Raw genomic sequence first — 14,836 nt, 5'->3', positions numbered from 1 at the left:
CCCAACATCCCCAATCCACCCATCACAAAGCTCATTCTCGGCTGGGCGGGAACTCAACACAGTCAACACTCCAGAGCACCCACGATGCACAAGGCCCACCGACCATGACTCCCCCGGCCAGACACTAAAAGCAAGCGGAAAGGTGCAGAAGCAGCGACTCTAAAGCTCAGCATGACAGTAGGTGGAAACCAGCTGATGAGGGCAGGGAGGGAGGGGAGGCTGTTCCCCGTGATGGGGGACCCGCTGGGGCCGGAGGGGTGAGTAGGTGAGAGGGAGACGCCAAGGAAGAATGGGTAGAGGGGTCAGTGCCGCGGCCTGGCTGTGCCCACCTTCAGCTCCTCAGGGAAGTGCGTCTCTCTCAGCGACCTCCCCGTGTCGGGCGCGGCGGTCAGGAACAGAAACTCCTGCTTGGCGCTGTAGGCTAGGAGACATAGAGAGGTTAAAACGTCTTCCCATGGAGGGGGCAGACACTCCGATCAGTGCCACAGCCCAGAGGCCCCAGGAAGAGACCCGCACAAACACACCCAAGTGATAGCTGACAAGGCACAAAAGCAATGTGGTGGGGCAGCATCTTTTCAACAAATGGTACCCGAACAACTGGACGCCCCCAGACAAAGAAGGAGCCTTTCCCTAAACCTCACCCTTTATTCGGGATTAGCACTTAAATGGGAAACAAAAAACTATAAAACTTCTTAAAGAGCATAGGAGTAAATCTTGGAAAAACTGATAAACTGAATCTCATCAAAATTTAAAACCTTTGCTTGGCAAAGACCCTACGACGAGGATGGAAAGACAAGCTACAGACTGGGAGAAACTATCCACAAACCACACGTCTGACCAAGGACTGGCACATCTAGAATATGTAAAGAGCCCTTAAATCTCAACAGTAAAAAAAAAAACAAAACAAAAAAAACCGCAAACAATCCCATTAGAAAATGAGCGAAACAGGAACAGACATTTCACCAAAGAGGATCTAGAGGTGGAAAAGGAACATATGAGAAGATGTTCAACGTCATTAGTCATCAGGCAAATGCAAATTAAGACCACAGTGAGATACCACTGCACACCTAGCAAAATGCCTGAAACAAAGACCAGTGAAAACTCCAAATGCTAGTGAGGAGGCAGAAAAAGGAATCACTAACACATGGCTGGTGGGAATATAAAATGGTACAGCAGCTCTCAGAAACTCTAGAAGAAGCAGTTTCTTCAAAAATTAAGCATTCAAATACAGTATGACCCAGCAACTGCATTCCTGGGCGTTTATCCCAGAGAAATGAAAAATTATGTCACAAAAACCTATACACGAATGTTCACAGCAGTTTTATTTATAATAGCCCCAAACTGAAACAACTCAGCTATCCTTCAACAGGTGAATGGTCAATCAAACACTGATACCTCCATACCATGGAATAGTACTCAGCACTAAAAAGGAACAAACTACTGATACACACAATAAATTGGATGCATCTCCAGGTGACCATGTTGAATTTAAAAGGCCAATCCCCAAAGGTCATATACCATATAAAACATTCTTGAAAGGACAAAATGATGGAGAGGAGAACAGATTAGTGGTTGTCAAGGGGGGAGGGGGCAGGGGTGGGGGAGGGGGAAAGGGAGGTGGGTGTGGCTACAGAAGGGCAACCGGAGGGATCCTGGTGGTGGTGGAGATGTTGTGCCTCGTGACTGCATCCTTGCCAATACCCTTCTTGTGACTGCACTGTGGTTTTGCAACGTGTTACACTGGGGCAAAAGAGTAAAGGGTACATCGGACTCTCTTGTACAACTGCACGTGACTCTACAACGATCTCAAAATTAAAAGTTTAATTAGGAAAAAAAAGCCAAGTCAGCAGTCTAGTTAGTGCTCACACATTATTTTTGAAATTTATGGAACTGAAATCAGACTAGAGGAGTCTTAAAGAACGCTACACCAGAGTAATCGTTTACAACAAACTGATTTGGGGGAAAACCTTCGGGTAGAATTTGAAGGTAACTGTCAGACCTCTACAATCAAAGAAACATTGCTTTCAAAGTTTTGCAAAGCCTGGAAACATAATTTGAATAAAAAAGTAGTTATCAAAGAAAAGCACAGAAATTAGCATAAAAAAGCATAAGCAAAGGCGTATTTCACTTTGTTAAAAACATCAAAACCAACTCCTCTTGGGTCATTACTACCTACACTTTGCAGGCTCTACTGCAGCCTCCCCGCCTTCAGTCTGGCTGTTAAAGACTCCCGCTCCCTAGCCAGCCCCGCCATGAACGAGCCCCACCCTGACGTCCTCCCAGTGCAGAGGGGAGAAACCCATCCTCTCAGAGCCCCGTCAATAATAATAACCCATCTCCCACCTCTCATGCCTCTGAGCTCTCCGACTCCAATAGAAATCTCGGCCACACACCTCTATGAATCCCACGGAAATCTTTTCTCCTTTTCCCTGTGTTTGAGTTGAAATGCAGCCCTAACCACAGGTGCGCACAGGAGCTGCTCTGCACCTGCCGTGAGGACAGGAGGCACCACGGACCGCGTGAAGACAGACAGGGCAGCAGCACCCTTGGCCCCAAGGCTCCGGAATGCACCCCGAGGGCCACGAGGCCAGCGTCCAACCTCCTCCTCCTCCGCAGCCTCACCTTCGAGCACCAACGTGCTCAGGGAAATGGCACCTTCCACTCCTATCTGGTCACCTCATGTGCCAACATCTCTGACCAGCACAGCGATGCTCAGCACTTCCACCGGCCGCACGGGTTCCCAGAAACCGAAGTTTCCTTAATGACATATTAGATGGACAACGTAGCGTGAATTCTAAACAACTGACTTAACAGTGAATTTTTGAAAGGTGCCTATTCCACACACTCGGAAGCATCCAGAACGGGCTCTGGTAGCTGTGGGACAGCTCACCTTCCAGCCACACATGTTGGCTATTCGTCCGCCAATTTTTAACTGCTTTTTTTTTTTTTTACCTTGAACATCCTGGTATTTGCTCCCCAACTCCCCTCGAACCCAATTCAACTAGATTCAAATAAAACCGATAGCACACCTTATGTTTGGTTCTGCTTTCCCACTGCTTTGCTGACAACCACATATTTTCAGCGGGTGCTGCTGTCGCCACTGTGATCAAAGGGCAGATCCCTACCCCACCCTGAACCCCAGGGGCGAGACACCAGCTTCAGGCCCAAGGATCCTGATCAATAGGTACCATCAGCTGTCTTCATAACATGAGCTCGCTTTCCTTAGAGACATCATTATATTTGTTTTACAAAATGTCTTTAAATTTACCACGTGCAGTACTGCTTTGTTTTTCTAGACAGGCTAGTATCCCCTCAGCTCCCTGACCTCTCTGTGTGTCCAGCTGCCCAGGGTCACCACTGCATCACACGCTGGGCAGGGGGCATGCAGACATCGCATCACAGGTTTTGACCTTAAGCGGCTAGCAGCTGAGCTGAGACACAAGATTAGGAAGAAAATCAGTGTCTACGCGCACACACCAGATTCACATTCTGTGTTCAAGTCTCAGCACACCATGCCATCAAACTCCCACCACTGAATGGGATTTATTTCCCTATGACAAAGTCTAGTTCAAAACGACACTGAAATCTGTTAAAGAAGGATTCACTGTGGCTTCACTGCTGAGCCAAAGAGAGACCACCACTCACACACACACTCACACTCACACACTCACACTCACACACGCACTCACACACGCACACACACACGCACACACACACGGCTTCAAACAGCAGCTCAAGACAAATGTGCTCTTCCTACCCACTGGGTGGTAAGGAACTCATTAAGAACACGTAGGTGAGGGCTTCCCTGGTGGCGCGGTGGTTGAGAGTCCGCCTGCCGATGCAGGGGACACGGGTTCGTGCTCCCGTCTGGGAAGAACCCACGTGCCGCGGAGCGGCTGGGCCCGTGAGCCATGGCCGCTGAGCCTGCGCGTCCGGAGCCTGTGCTCCGCAACGGGAGAGGCCACGACAGTGAGAGGCCCGCGTACCACAAAAAAAAAAAAAAAAAAAAATAGAACAGGTAGGTGAGAACTGGATGCTGGAACAGAGCCCAGTTCCCAGGGGACAGAGCTGGAAGGAGCTGCCCATAGACACTGAGGGCACCCAGCTCCCTGAACACTGAGGCCATGGATCTGCTGCCCACTTTACAGGGATGGAACTTCCCCACACAGGACACCGCTGTGTGTTAGTTACTTCTTTGTGATGACAGTTCACAGTGGGCTTCTGGTTCAAAAGCAAAAACACTGAACGTTGAGTAAAATAAACTCCAACACATGAGGAAATCTCTCATGGCCACACATTTACCAACCTCCCCGGTTTCCTGTAGGAGCCCGAGATCCACTGTGGGGGTGAGCTGCCTCTTAAGACAGAGGGGACCCGAGGCCTGAGCCACAGTACTCCAGGGGGCTGAGGCCTGAACTTCTGGGGGGCCCGCTCCCTGCTCAGTCACCCAGGCCAGCAAGACACCATGCATGTGGGCTCACTTCCTGCACCCGAACCCAGCCAGCAGACACCCGCCTTCATGATCGCAGCCAGGGACTTGGGTACAATTAGATAAGGTCTGTGTGGTCGAGAAAGGCTGGGTTATGTTTGAGCCCAACAGCAAAGGGTTAGGGTTAGGGTTAGGGTTAGGGTTTAGGGTTAGGGTTAGGGTTAGGGTTTGGGGTTCGGGGTTAGGGGTTAGGGTTAGGGTTAGGGTTTAGGGGTTAGGGTTAGGGTTAGGGTTTAGGGTTTACGGTTTAGGGGTTGGGGTTGGGGTTGGGGTTGGGGTTAGGGGTTAGGGGTTAGGGTTAGGGTTAGGGTTAGGGTTAGGGTTAGGGTTAGGGTTTAGGGTTTAGGTGTTAGGGTTAGGGTTAGGGTTTAGGGTTTACGGTTTAGGGGTTGGGGTTGGGGTTGGGGTTAGGGGTTAGGGTTAGGGTTAGGGTTAGGGTTCAGGGTTAGGGGTTAGGGGTTAGGGTTAGAGTTAGGGTTAGGGTTAGGGTTTAGGGTTTAGGGGTTAGGGTTCAGGTTCGGGTTCGGGTTCAGGGTTAGTGTTTAGGGGTTAGGGTTAGGGTTAGGGTTAGGGTTAGGGGTTAGGGGTTAGGGTTAGGGTTAGGGTTCAGGTTCGGGTTAGGGTTAGGGTTCAGGGTTAGGGTTAGGGTTAGGGTTAGGGTTAGGGGTTAGGGGTTGGGGCTGGGGTTTAGGGTTAGGGTTCAGGGTTAGTGTTTAGGGGTTAGGGTCCTCACCCTCAGTCCACAGCACGACACGGGGCTGCATCCCCACTGAAGACCGGCTCCTCCATGCTGCCCGAGGGGGACAGGGGAGCTGGCTGGTGAGCTCTGGCTCTCACGTTCCCTCCAGGAGCAGCCCGCCACCAGGCTCCCATGCACGGAACCCCAGCAACTACGCGGGACACCCAAGGGCACGAGGACCACCATGCGCCTCATGGGGCTGGAGCCACTGGTGAGCGCCCCCAGGGCGGCAGCAGACCTCTGCAGTTTTAACATCCTAAGGCCTCTCAGCCTTCTCTGTAGGGTCACCTTCCACCCATTCACTTTCTGCTCCCCTTTCCCGAACCTTCTCAAGCTTCCACACTTTTCTGTAAACACTCAGCATAAAACCTGCCCCATCACAGCAGCGACACCTCGTTTATCAGATGCCCCTGAGATGCGAGGTGCTCTTCAGAGGCCTTACTGCTAGATCATATTCAAACTCAGAGACACACGTCTTATTTAATTATTTTGGGTGGAATATAAAATATATTACATACACTTCCTCATTTTTAAATAAAATAAACCACAAACAATTCAACCTCACGGCTCACCTTTCAAGTGCCTCCCTTACCAGGAGGTGACACTAAAGGAATCACAAGCGAAATGTGTAGACTCAGTGACACCCTTTCATGTTCCCTGCAGCTTTGTTTCTTGTGCAGCTTCCCAGCCACGTTCCCACTGGCGGTCCTCACCTGGGCCCCCCGCCTAGAGATTCTGCCCCCTGGTCTCTGCTGGGCCTGGGCAGCAGGAGGTATACACAGTCCCCAAGGGATTTTAAAGTGCCCTGGGGACCAGAACCACTGCTCTAACTCTTAACAAGGGGTCTCCACTATCGGTGACGTTAACTGTTGGGGGGAGCAGCCCCGCAGCAAATGGCTGGGCTGAGATCCGCACCTCAGATTCCAACAACCTTCCCAGACTTGGTCTGTGCTGTCCTCACAGTGGCCCTGGTTCCCAGTGTGACCGTGATTAGCCGTGATACCCCGTGATGCTCTTGGCCACCCCAGATGCCTGCAGCTGTGACTCCACCTTCCCCGGGCTGTGAAAGCCTCTCGGGCTCCTGGAAGATGAGGGTAGCATTGAGATGACAGCCAGTTGGGCCCCGATAACGTTACTGAGCTGAAACTGCAGAGCTGAGAACCACCCTGGGGGCTTATTTCAGCGCCTCCCTCTTCTGCCTGCAGATCTGCCTTCCAACCTTGCCCCTCTACAGGGAGGATGGAAGCAGGGGGTGCGGGGTATTGGGCAGCCTCAGCATAGCCGGGGACACCCCCGGGGGCTCTCCAGGATGAGCAGGGCCCGGAGCCCGCTGGCCACACAAACGGCACGGGCTGTGCACCCCTGGGCGTAAATCAGCAAAAGACTGGTGTGATCCTTTTCTACTTCCCTCCCTCAAGGGCCACCACCTGCAGGTGGACATGCCAAGCCTCATGCAGGATAAAGATGCTGTGCGCTTCCTCCCTATCAGGATGGCAGTGCCAGGACACTAAGGCCATTCACGGGCCTTTTCAACATCTCCCGTGCGCCCTGACTCATGCTGCCCCTGAAGGAGTGGCCTCAGGGTTCAAGATGACTGTCCCCGCAGCTCCTCACTCGTGCCCAGCACCTCACAGGTCACTCACAAGGCCTCACGGTGCCCAGGTCGGGCTTGGAGCTGTCAGACCAGGGAGCACGCCCATTCCACAAAAAATACTAAGGCCCCGGTAAGCAAAGGGCAAGGGCACAAACTAGACGCAGCTCTTCTGAGGCTGGGTTGCGTGCTCTTAATATGTCCTCATCTGAATGCCTACATCAGGTCAAGGGGAGTTAAAAAAAAATCCTCGAGGACAACCCAACACACATATATTTAGACCACCTTCCTTCCGGGGCGCTGAGGGTGACCTTCAAACACGTGGCCACCAGCAGGCAGCATCACCGGGCACATACGCAGCATCTCTCAACGACAGCAAGCAGGGCTGGTCCCCAAACCCACAGACTGCGAGGGGAAAGACCCCTTCATCCCCGTCCACCTCCTCTCCCGAACCTCTGCAACATCAAGGATTTGGACGCCATGACCTCCAAGGCCCTTCTGGGTCAGAGTCACTCATCCAAGCAGGTACCCAGGAACAGTACCACAGCAAGGTCTGAATTTGCCAAAATCCATTCCATGAGGAGGTGTACCTACCATCAGGGTCCTTAAAGGTCAGTGTGATGAACTTGCTGGCCACCATGAACATGAAAATCACCCAAAAGCATGTGGCCAACAGAAGCCACTGGTGGTGCATGTTGTCAAATGTCAGCCATTCAGTGCTTCTTCCTGGAAAACACAAGCAAAATGGCCCTGCTGCTTACAAATAAATCAATTAAACAGAAGGTAATAAAAGAATGGGCCATTTCAGTTAATAGCCTCAATACAAATACTCCTGAAAAATTTTCTATTGATACCAAGGGTGTTTTGACTTATTTAACTTAACATCATATTTTTAATTAATAGCAACTTATCAAGTTGATAATTAAGTAAAATTTAAAACACTTTACCGGAAAGGGGCCATTTCTATTTGGTCTTGGAACACGTGATAAGACTTCACTTCTGCAGATGTGCCTGTTGACTCTTTCTGGCCCAGGCTACTGTGTCCCTGGCGTCTGGCACCTGCCAGGGCCTGGAAGCCGGGGCAGGAGGGGGCCTGCCGCGGGCCGGACCTTTGGGTAATCCTCAGAGGGCAGACGCCACCCTGCGGCGATTCCAAGCAGGCTGGTTTAAAATCCTGACTCGCTGACAAGCTGCGGCCACACCCACTGAGCTGTAGAGAATCTCTGAAACCCAAGAAACGAACCCCGGAGCGTCCCGGTCCCGCCCACTTGCCCGCCAGAGCCTGCGCGGAACCTCGGGGGTGGGCGTTTCCCAGGCTATCGCTGCCCTGGAGTGACGTGGGGCACCTGGGTCCTCAGCGGGTCACACGGTTACACTCTGCTGCAGGGGACACAGAAGAACCGGAAGTCGCACTCGATTCTTTGCAAGAGAGACAAAAAAGTGCTTCGTGTCACCTTTAACACGGGGCTTCCTGAAGCCAAACCAAGCCCACTTGGAGAGAGAGACTATGCTGGGCTGGGTTGGTGTCCGCCGGCTGTCGGCCCGTCCATCACCCGCGGGCAGCAGGGAGCTGGTCTGTTGCACGTGCGCTGACGGAGCCTGAGTGCACCTGGTGGACAGGGCTCATGAGGGCCCGGGCGTCGGCCTTCCTCCTGCCTGAACTGACAGATCCTTGCCTCTGAGGCCCTCACTGCGACCTGGATTCCCTCCCGCAAGGGGTTCTCCCCCCGCAGTCCAGCCCACCCCTGCACCTGTGTTCTCAGGTCTCCACGCAGCAGGCGCACCATGTTTCCCAGGGTCCCCTGGTAGGGCTGCCACGTTAAACACATGAAAACACAGGGTGCCCCGTGAAGTTGGAATTTCAGGTAAGCAAATCATTTTTTAGTACTTAGTATAACTATTTCCCCAGTACTGCGTGGGACACATTTATGCTTTAAAAAGCTATTTGCTGTTTCTCTGAATTCCCAATTTACCTGGGTGTCCTGCATTTTATCTGGCAACACTACCCAATGAGGGGAACACCGCTCCCGCTCTAACTGCCTGGAGCAGCTGGCCTGTCTCCCTGTCCCCTTCTGCCATGCCTCGTCTGGGGCCACGTGGCACAAAGCAGAGCCCTGGAGTGCCCCACCGCTCGGTAGCTCTGGGACTCAGCAAGCCACTTACCCTCCCTAAGCTGTGGCTTTCAGTCCCTGAGACAAGGCCCTCCTCCCTCCAGGATGGTCACGAGGATTAAATGAGAGACTGCACCAAAAGGACCACCTGGCCTGGAGCACACCCTCTATAAACAGAAATCGGTCGGTCCCTCGGCACCCTTGGTGACTTTCCTTTTTGAGTGACACATACCTAGAAATTAACCTAACAGTGTGAACTGCCCAAGAGGAGAAGAAAAGAAGGGCCAGACCCTCAGCCCAGGCTACTAGCTTTTCTCTTCTACAGACAAGGGAGGCACAGATGGCCCAGCACAGATGGCCCAGAGGGCACAGGGTCCCTCAGGGCTGAGTCTGCTGAGCTGGGCCCTCCGAGACGGGGACACTTGGCGGGGTCCATCCTCACCAGTCACTGAGGAAGCCCAGCTTCAGGCCTTTTCTAACAGAGGGGCGGAGGGACCAGTGTGGGCTGGAAAGTGGGTAAAGAGAAAGCGGATAAGCACCAGGCAGGTGGTCCACAACGTGCCCAGAGGCATCTGTGTCTGTGCACCAGTTCTCGGGAAGATTGAGGCTAAGCCCTGGTGCTGAGTGGCCCGGGGCTTGTGATTCACACTGTGTCATGGCAGAGTGAGCACAGACACAGGGGAGTCACTGGGGTCTGCCCCCCTTACACAGACACCTTACCGTGCAGGGCAGGGCACAGAAGAGCCCCGGGCACTGGCACTCAGCTTTCCGCCAGCTCAACCTGCCGACCTCCGGGCTTCCCGCCCCTGGGCGCCACCCAGGCATCAGGCCGGCGCTGGGCACTGCACTTGGGAGGTTTTGTGATTTAAGGATCCGATCTTTCCAATGCGAGCTAGTCACCTGAAGGGATCTAATTCGAGTCCACCCGCCGAGCTGGTTCACCTCCAGATAAAGGTAGGAAGGCAAAGAATAAACAGCCTGACATGAAAATGCGGCTCCCACCATCTGCCCTCCGGGAAGCCAGGTGGCTTAGGGGCAGGATTTCTACCTCTGGGCTGCTTGGAAAGTGAGACCTGCACGGTTGTGAAGCTCCGCCTGCCTTCCTAGCCCTGGGTTTTCATGTAAAGTCAGAAGCAACAGCTACTTTCACCCGGAAGCGGGGGTGGGGCAGGGCCAGGATTTGGTCCCTTCTTCTCCGTGTTGGTGTCTGGGGGTTAGTCACAGAATAGCTCTCTGGGCCCCCTACGAGATTAGGACAGAACAGCCGCCTGCATACCCACCAGTGCGTTGAGAGGCCCCTGTGAGACAGAGGCTGCCAGAGCACCTCGGCTGCAGTGTACAATGTATCAGCCCGCTCCTTCTTCCAGGTGGCAATTTTGCTTCCAAAAAGTTCCACTTCTAAAGGGACTTCTGCTAAACTCCTACTGCACTAAGACATCCAGAGAGCCCTCTCCCCTTCCAAGCCTGGCCATGGCATTGGGATCAGGAGAGCGGGGCGTCTGCAAGGCACCCACCCGCCTCTCACCCTCTTCACGGCCCGCCTGGGCCGGGCAGGGACGGTGCCCAGGACACGTGGGGATTGTGATGCGGCTGCAGATTTGGGAAGCTCCGCGGGCATAAACCGCAGCCCCTGCCAAAATCTCTTGGGAAGCAGAGCATACGGCCAGCACTAAGAATGCAGACCAGACCCAGGCCTGCCAATGACCCCGGTGCCCTGCTGCGGTCCCTGCCCAGGCCACACAGCCTGTGGTGGTCACTATGGGGGCCTGCGCTCGGGTAGCAGGGGGTGGGGAGTGGGTGAAGCGCTCTCCCAGCCACTGGGCCCCGGAGGGAATTCCCTGGCGGTCCGGTGGTTAGGACTCGGCGCTTTCACTGCCGGGGTCCGGGTTCAATCCCTGGTCGAGGAACTAAGATCCCGCAAGCCGTGCAGTGCGGCTAAACCAACCAACCAGCCAACCAACCAACCAACCACTGGGCCCCTGTAAACGCCAGACAGGGCCTGCTCCCCCCGCTGCACAGCACAAGGCAGGCTCAGCCCTCCCTGCTGGCCACCCTGATTTGCCCTCCATCCTCAACTAGTTTCACTTTCTTCCTGGCACCCACCACAGCCTGAATCTTCTGCTTCCCCTGGTGGCATGTGAGCTCGTGCTGGAGCACCCCGGCCAGCACAGTGCCCAGCGCACCGCAAGATGACCTTTGCTATTGCTGGATGACGACATCAACCAAGGAACGACCGGGAAGACTTACGAGAGCTGGCAGGTGCTTTAGAAGACACCTGGCTCAACCCTCCACCCCAAGGTCCAAACTCTCTAAAGTATGAGGCCCCCGTTCAACCTCAAAATATTTCTCCAGTCTCCACGTGAGTGCTTATATATTTAACATGCGATAACTGAGACTAGAAAACAACCCAAAGCTACTAGGACCTCACTATTACTTGAAAATAAAATTCTATTTTATAAGTCACGCACTCACATGCATTTGAATAGACATACAACTACTGTTCTATGTCTACAACCTACTGACCAGGGGATAAAGAAAGAATGCTGCAGTCCAAAATAAATTTTTTCTAAAATTTAAATAAAACAACGCTGAAAGGTTGTAAGCCAATTACATAGCTCCAAAGTATCAAGATACATCAGTAAACAAAAAAGGGCAAGTTGCAGAATCGAATTATGATCCTATTAGTTAAAAAGAATTATATATATATACATGTGAATGTATGTGATTATATATACACGCAAACACACATACATGTGTGTGATGCACAGAATAAAATCTTGAGGATGAGTGGAGTCATTTTTTACTTCGTACAACTCTGTATTTTAAAAACATTATTGCAATAAGCATATATCCATTTTATAATAAAAACCAACAAAATATAGAAAATACCACCTACATGTGTGGACCCAGGTGTTTTTATTTCTGCTGTTTAAATTTTTTTCCTACCTGACCACCACCAACAGCAGTTTCCTTACCACTTTGTAAAATGGGGCAAAGGATGGTAAATACTTTTCCAGCCAGGAAAGAATGTGGTGAATGGACAGGCAATATGTATCTGAGTGTTTACGAAATACATCTCCGTCTTCACTAGTTAGTTTTTAATTCAGTTTTTAAAATGATTTAATATTTAAAACATAGAATAATATAACAAATACTTGTTTTCAGATGCTCAGTTCTAATAGTTCTGCTGCACGTACTTGAGTCTTTTAAAGGAAATAAAGGGTTACAAATGAGCTGGAGCCCCTGCCTGGCCCCGCTCCCCTCCCTCCCCAGATACTCTCCATCTGGGTGATGACACTTTCACTACATCAAATACGGCTCCTCTCATAGACGCAGCAAGGTTTGGGAGGCTGGTCCTCCCAGTCCAGATGAAGGCAGGGCGGACTGGGGGGAAGGGAGGCGAGCTTCCCCTGGGCTGCGAGGAAACACTGCATTACTTATTATGTTTTTCAGGGGGCACATGCGGTGGTACAGCCGGGTGGAGAGATGGACCGTTTTTAAGCACTTAACTTTTTTTTCTCGTGGTCTATAATGAGAAAATTCACAAATCACACACAGACTCAAGTGAAGAAGCTGTCAAGGTAGAAGCTGGTTAAAAATTTAGACGAACCAGGACTTGCTCTCCAAGTCCCATGCTGACCAGAACCAGTGAGACTGAAGCCCAGGCCCCCACCACATGCCCCACCCCTCAGGGCCACTATCTCTACACTTACGACATCCGACACACACGCACACACACACACACGAGGAGATGTGCACCTGCACACATTCACACACACACATACACACACACACACACGAGGAGATGTGCACCTGCATACATTCACACACACACACACACGCGCGAGGAGACATGCACCTGCATACATTCACACACACACACACGCGAGGAGACGTGCACCTGCATACATTCACACACACACACACACACACGAGGAGACGTGCACCTGCATACATTCACACACACACACACACATGCGAGGAGACGTGCACCTGCATACATTCACACACACACACACACGCGAGGAGACGTGCACCTGCATACATTCACACACACACACACACGCGCGAGGAGACGTGCATCTGCATACATTCTCACACACACACACACACACACACGAGGAGACGTGCACCTGCATGCATTTTGAAGGACACACTAACTGAGAAACGATCATTTACCAAGCTCATCACGAAAAGGTGTCCTCATTCATCCCACAAAACAGGTGCAGGGACACAGCACCGAGCCCCAAAGCACCCCCAACACGCACACGCTCCTTGTCCTGTGGAGCTGGCAGGCTGCTGGGGGGACCGGCAGCCACCAAAGACTCTACCTAAGACGTGAGATGAGGCAGAGGACGCGGTGCCGTGAGAGGAAAGCACAGGGGCCGCGACCTGGCAGACGGAGGGCAGGGGCGGCACAGAGACCTACAGGGTGAGGGGCGGAGACCCAGGCACCGGGCTGCAGAGCAGCACAAACGGAAGCGCAGGCACTAGCTTCCCGAGCTCGGCCAGAGAAGCACCCTGGCAGACGTGGTCAGACAAGGCTGGGCCCTGGGGAGCGGTCACCTTGTGGGTGAGAGGGGATGGGGTACAGTGACCTGACTTACATCTTGGAACTATTTCTCTGGCAGCCAAGCACAGCGATCCGCTCAGCCATGCCCCAGCCCTAGGGTCACTTCCACAGGCCGCAGGAGGTGCTCCTAAATGCTCCCCATCACATCACCCCCTCGATCTCTGAAAACCTGCCAATGAACCAGTAAGAGCCACAGTACCCGAGGGGCTAGGCTTTGACGGATCCTACGGAGGGGCGTGTCCACTTGGCCAGGCGGCGTTTCTGCTCTGGGATCATCTGTTAAGGTGTCCGACCTTACGTTTAGGGCAGCGGCTCCCAGTCCTGGCTGCGTACCGGGCCCACCTGGGGAGCTTCTGAAAACTACAGCAACACCCTGGGCCCCAAGAACACCTGAGCAGAGACAATGCAAACCTGTGGAGGAGGATCCAGGCGAACCTGTGAGGCTGAATCTGGGCGAGTTTGAAAAGCTCTGCTCAGGATGCCAGTGAGCGGCCAGGCTGAGCTGCTTGCTGGTCCAGCCCCCAGGCCTCCTCAGCTTTTACTGCCCCCGCTGCCCCCTGGGGAACTCGTTAAAATGCAGATTCTAGGCCTTTTAGCGTAACAGCTGTCTTCCCACCGCCTCTTTACAGTATGAGAAGGAAAACCGTAGCAAAAGGGTGTCTGTCGACTGAGACTGTCTACTGAGGATCTGAATTACCTGTGCTCTGAATAAACAGCTTAAAGAGGCCTGATTAGAATAAAGACCTCCATCACTGTTCCCATTTACTCTCCTTTCCAGCCCTCCCATCTATAGGTAACCTGTAGAATTTTGGGCTGACCTTGGAAAACTCAGGAAGATTTGCCCCATTTTTTTTTTCAACAAAAAGAAAGTCATTCCAAATTCCTGTAGCCCCAGCTCCTCCCGGCCTGCCCGCCATCTGCCATCTGCAGTGTTTCCTTGAGCACACGAATTCCCCACGGGTCTGCCTCCTGTCCACGGGCAACAGCCTTGAGGCTCATTGTTTCCGTCTGCAGAGAGTCTGGGGCCTGACACCCACGGTCCTCCCTCCTCGGCTCTGGAGGGGCCACTGCTCTCCCTGCAGCCAGGTGACAAACAGCCTTTAAAGAGCCTGACATTTTCTGTAATTAACTCTCCCTTGTTCAAGGAGCCAAGACAACTCCCAACGTGCCTCTTGCAGCTAACAGTGATGAACCTGAGCGCGCACCCTGGCCGTTTGCAGAGCTTCCCTACTCCTGATCATTACGTGGGATTTGCACCTCTCAAGATGTCAGGCTCTGAAACTAAGCCAGAAGGTTGGCTCTTTGAAAACTCACAAGGCAGAAGCGGTGGTTA

At 52.6% G+C, this 14,836-nt stretch overlaps 1 protein-coding gene across 8 annotated transcripts in view; it reads right to left on the bottom strand.

The window, feature by feature from the left end:
* Positions 1–14,836, bottom strand: part of CHST10 (carbohydrate sulfotransferase 10) — a 40,098-nt gene that overhangs the window by 20,566 nt on the left and 4,696 nt on the right. For 6 of the 8 annotated variants that reach the window (XM_089922645.1, XM_089922646.1, XM_089922641.1 and 3 more), the window contains exons 3-4: positions 7,414–7,545; positions 330–421 (exon numbers count right to left, since the gene is read on the bottom strand). In XM_089922645.1, the coding sequence (XP_089778771.1) occupies positions 330–421; positions 7,414–7,513 (192 nt within the window). In that variant the 5' untranslated portion in view covers positions 7,514–7,545. Of the gene's footprint in view, positions 1–329; positions 422–2,622; positions 2,758–7,413; positions 7,546–7,766; positions 8,044–14,836 lie in introns of those variants that run through there. The other 2 variants (XM_030762830.2, XM_022599033.2) reach the window with 2 other exon arrangements.

This window comes from Delphinapterus leucas, chromosome 13, assembly GCF_059928025.1.
Source record: "Delphinapterus leucas isolate spDelLeu-1000000601 "Yukka" chromosome 13, BTC_Dleu_Yukka2, whole genome shotgun sequence".
NCBI lineage: Eukaryota > Metazoa > Chordata > Mammalia > Artiodactyla > Monodontidae > Delphinapterus > Delphinapterus leucas.
This window is presented reverse-complemented; position numbering and strand designations above follow the sequence as displayed.